At 40.4% G+C, this 2651-nt stretch overlaps 1 protein-coding gene across 1 annotated transcript; it reads left to right on the plus strand.

The window, feature by feature from the left end:
- Positions 1–531: 531 nt before the first annotated feature.
- LOC135213943 (basic helix-loop-helix transcription factor scleraxis-like) lies at positions 532–2421 on the plus strand. Its single transcript, XM_064248029.1, has 2 exons — positions 532–662; positions 782–2421. Exon 2 carries the CDS (start codon positions 964–966, stop codon positions 1702–1704), a length of 741 nt encoding a protein of 246 aa, XP_064104099.1. The 5' UTR covers positions 532–662; positions 782–963; the 3' UTR covers positions 1705–2421.
- Positions 2422–2651: the final 230 nt, after the last annotated feature.

A 2651-nucleotide genomic window follows, 5' to 3' on the forward strand; every position in this document is an offset into this window, starting at 1 on the left:
TGAAAGAAAGAACAAAGTTTTTTTCTTTTTTTGAAAAAAGAATAATTGTTATTCTTATCAGTATGAACAAGTCACTAAGTGGGAGAGCTTTCTACCTTTGTTATGAAAAACGATGAACACAAACGCTGGAAAACTAAAGAATTCGCTCCTCCTTTTCGGTATTTCGTCAGCTTTCAAACGCACGGAGTCAAGGCTGAAGGGGTGACTCGTATCCAGGTCAGATCAGCGAATCCATATGTGGCCAAATCTCTTCATAATCGTGATTATATGAAAATCCAAAAAGATTCGAGTCCGGAGGAAGGTGCGATATTTGGTTGTGAAGTCGGCTTTCCTACTCAAAACACTGGAATTTTCTTGAAGATTGTAAAATTCGCACCATGTATGGAATATGAGGAGGAGGTGGGGGTTGGATAGGATGGTGAAGGAGGGGGTTGGTTGGAGTCGGGTAGCTGGAGGAGGGTATCGTAAGCAAGGAGAAGGAACGAGAGAGAGGGAGAAGAGAAAGGGGAGGAGTTATAGCGGTTTGGTGTTGTGGGTACCGAGCGGTACGTTTGGAAGGGAGGACTGGATGTGATCCAGTGGTCTGGAGCGGATGCTAGAGACAACATCAGCCGGCTGCGACTTGCTTCCAGAGAGACAGCGGTGCCATACCCAGTGCCCAGGTAAGCGACGGGGCATTCTCTCCCTTCTTGGAAGATAAAGCAATGCTTATATCTGACTATTATCCTTTACAGATTTGTAGGCAAACCACTGATATGGTGTTTTTTTCCCTTTTTTGCAGATACTGAAATTTCTATAAGAAAAATTGATTTGCGCTAAGGAAGAAACTGGATTACTTCAAGACATCCATTGCTACCCAGTGTGATAACGTAATGTATGCGACAGTGAACTTGTAGCGCTTGTGTAGTGATTTGGACTGTTGAATACTTTACAAGAAAATAGATACATAAAATATATTTTAGAATGGCGAAAACTGAAAATGAAGTTCTCATGGCTGAGAACGAGAGAAAGGAGGTAGACAGTAATAACAACAGTGACAATAACACTTGCAATAAAGAATGCGATAACGGTAAGGCCACGGCGGGCAAGTATCAGCTACGGCCGCGTTCACTGCAGTCACGGCGCCGCAGTGACAGCGAATGGAGTTTTCACGAACCGTTGAGGCAAAAGCGACCTCCTCCTCTCTCTCGGTACCGACGGAAGACGGCGAACGCCCGAGAGAGGTACCGCATGCGGCAAATCAACACGGCCTTCGAGAACCTCCGTGGGGTCCTGCCCTCCTGGGTCTGCAGCCGAAGGGCTGCGTCCGAAATGACCAAGATCGCCACTTTAAAATTGGCCTCGGCTTACATCAGGTCACTACAGGACATCCTCGACGGCAACGCCCATCACGACACGTGCTCCTGGGTTCTGTCGACCATATTGGACGATGACTCGCCTCGTCCCAAGGCTGAAGCCGAGGCCGACCCACATACGTCGCCCAAGTGCCAAGTGACATCCACCCATATGAATTCCGAGGCCGACTTGATGTCCCTCCTATGTGGGTCGTCCTCAGAGTCTCCTTTGAGTCAGGAGGACAACCTCGATGCCTCCTTCTCATATCTGTCCTCAGGGACTGAGCCTGACCCCATCACTCTGCTCCTGCTGGAGTCCGAGAGCCAGAGGTACTGGAGTGAAGGTCAACACAGTCCCCTGATGGTGTAGTGGAGGTAATTCTATGAATTCGTTGTTATTCGGGAATATCCTGTTTCCTATACTAAAAAAATACGACAACTATAAAAGCTTATACTGTGATAAGAAAAAAAGAAATTTATTTCTGTATTGAATTAATGTTAATATTTAAAGTATTTACGTATACCTACAAGAATTTTCATAATTTACTATTATTATTATTATTATTATTATTATTATTATTATTATTATTATTATATTATTATTTTGCTTGGGATATCTGAAGAAAGTTGAAATACAAACACCGCGTTTAGGGAAAATCGATATTACGAAGAGCTCGCTGATACCATTATATAAGTGTTTGGAAGTGATGTTTCAGTATATATATATTGTATAAACACATACATTATATATATATATATATATATATATATATACACACATACATACATACAATGTAGATATTTCATATATCTATATTATGTATGCATTTATGCATATATGTCTGCATATAGAAGTGTCCATGACATAACAGTTAAGAAATTCACAGCCAATTCTAGTCAGTTTTTTGTGTCAACGGCGTTAGTTTTTAAGGATCCTCGAACGATAAAAGAATTAGTCAGGTTTGGGTTTTATCATGTTAAGGAAAGATAATTAATGATTATTTAATCCCTTTATAAAATACTCATTCAAGACATATGATGCCTTCCGAAGGCGTGAGTGTCTCTAAAGTTTTTTTTTTTTTTTTTTTTTTTTTTTTTTTTTTTTTTTTTTTTTTTTTTTTTGTTTTTTTTTTTTTTATGTTTAAAGTTATTCTGTGGTTGAACGTGAACGCTCAAGTTCTTAAGCATCTCTTAAAGTAGTCTGCTATAGCTGATGAATCATGGATGTAGAAGTGTAAAAAGAAGTATTCTGATCAGTTGGAAGTTATATATTTGACGCGATTCCCATTGATTGAAGGTATGGTTGGGCAATAAAGA

The sequence above is a fragment of the Macrobrachium nipponense genome, chromosome 43 (genome assembly GCF_015104395.2).
Source record: "Macrobrachium nipponense isolate FS-2020 chromosome 43, ASM1510439v2, whole genome shotgun sequence".
NCBI classification, from domain to species: Eukaryota; Metazoa; Arthropoda; class Malacostraca; order Decapoda; family Palaemonidae; genus Macrobrachium; species Macrobrachium nipponense.

Bases quoted from the DNA above. Each gene is read 5' to 3' on its own strand.
- LOC135213943 (XM_064248029.1), top strand. From the start codon at position 964: ATGGCGAAAACTGAAAATGAAGTTCTCATGGCTGAGAACGAGAGAAAG.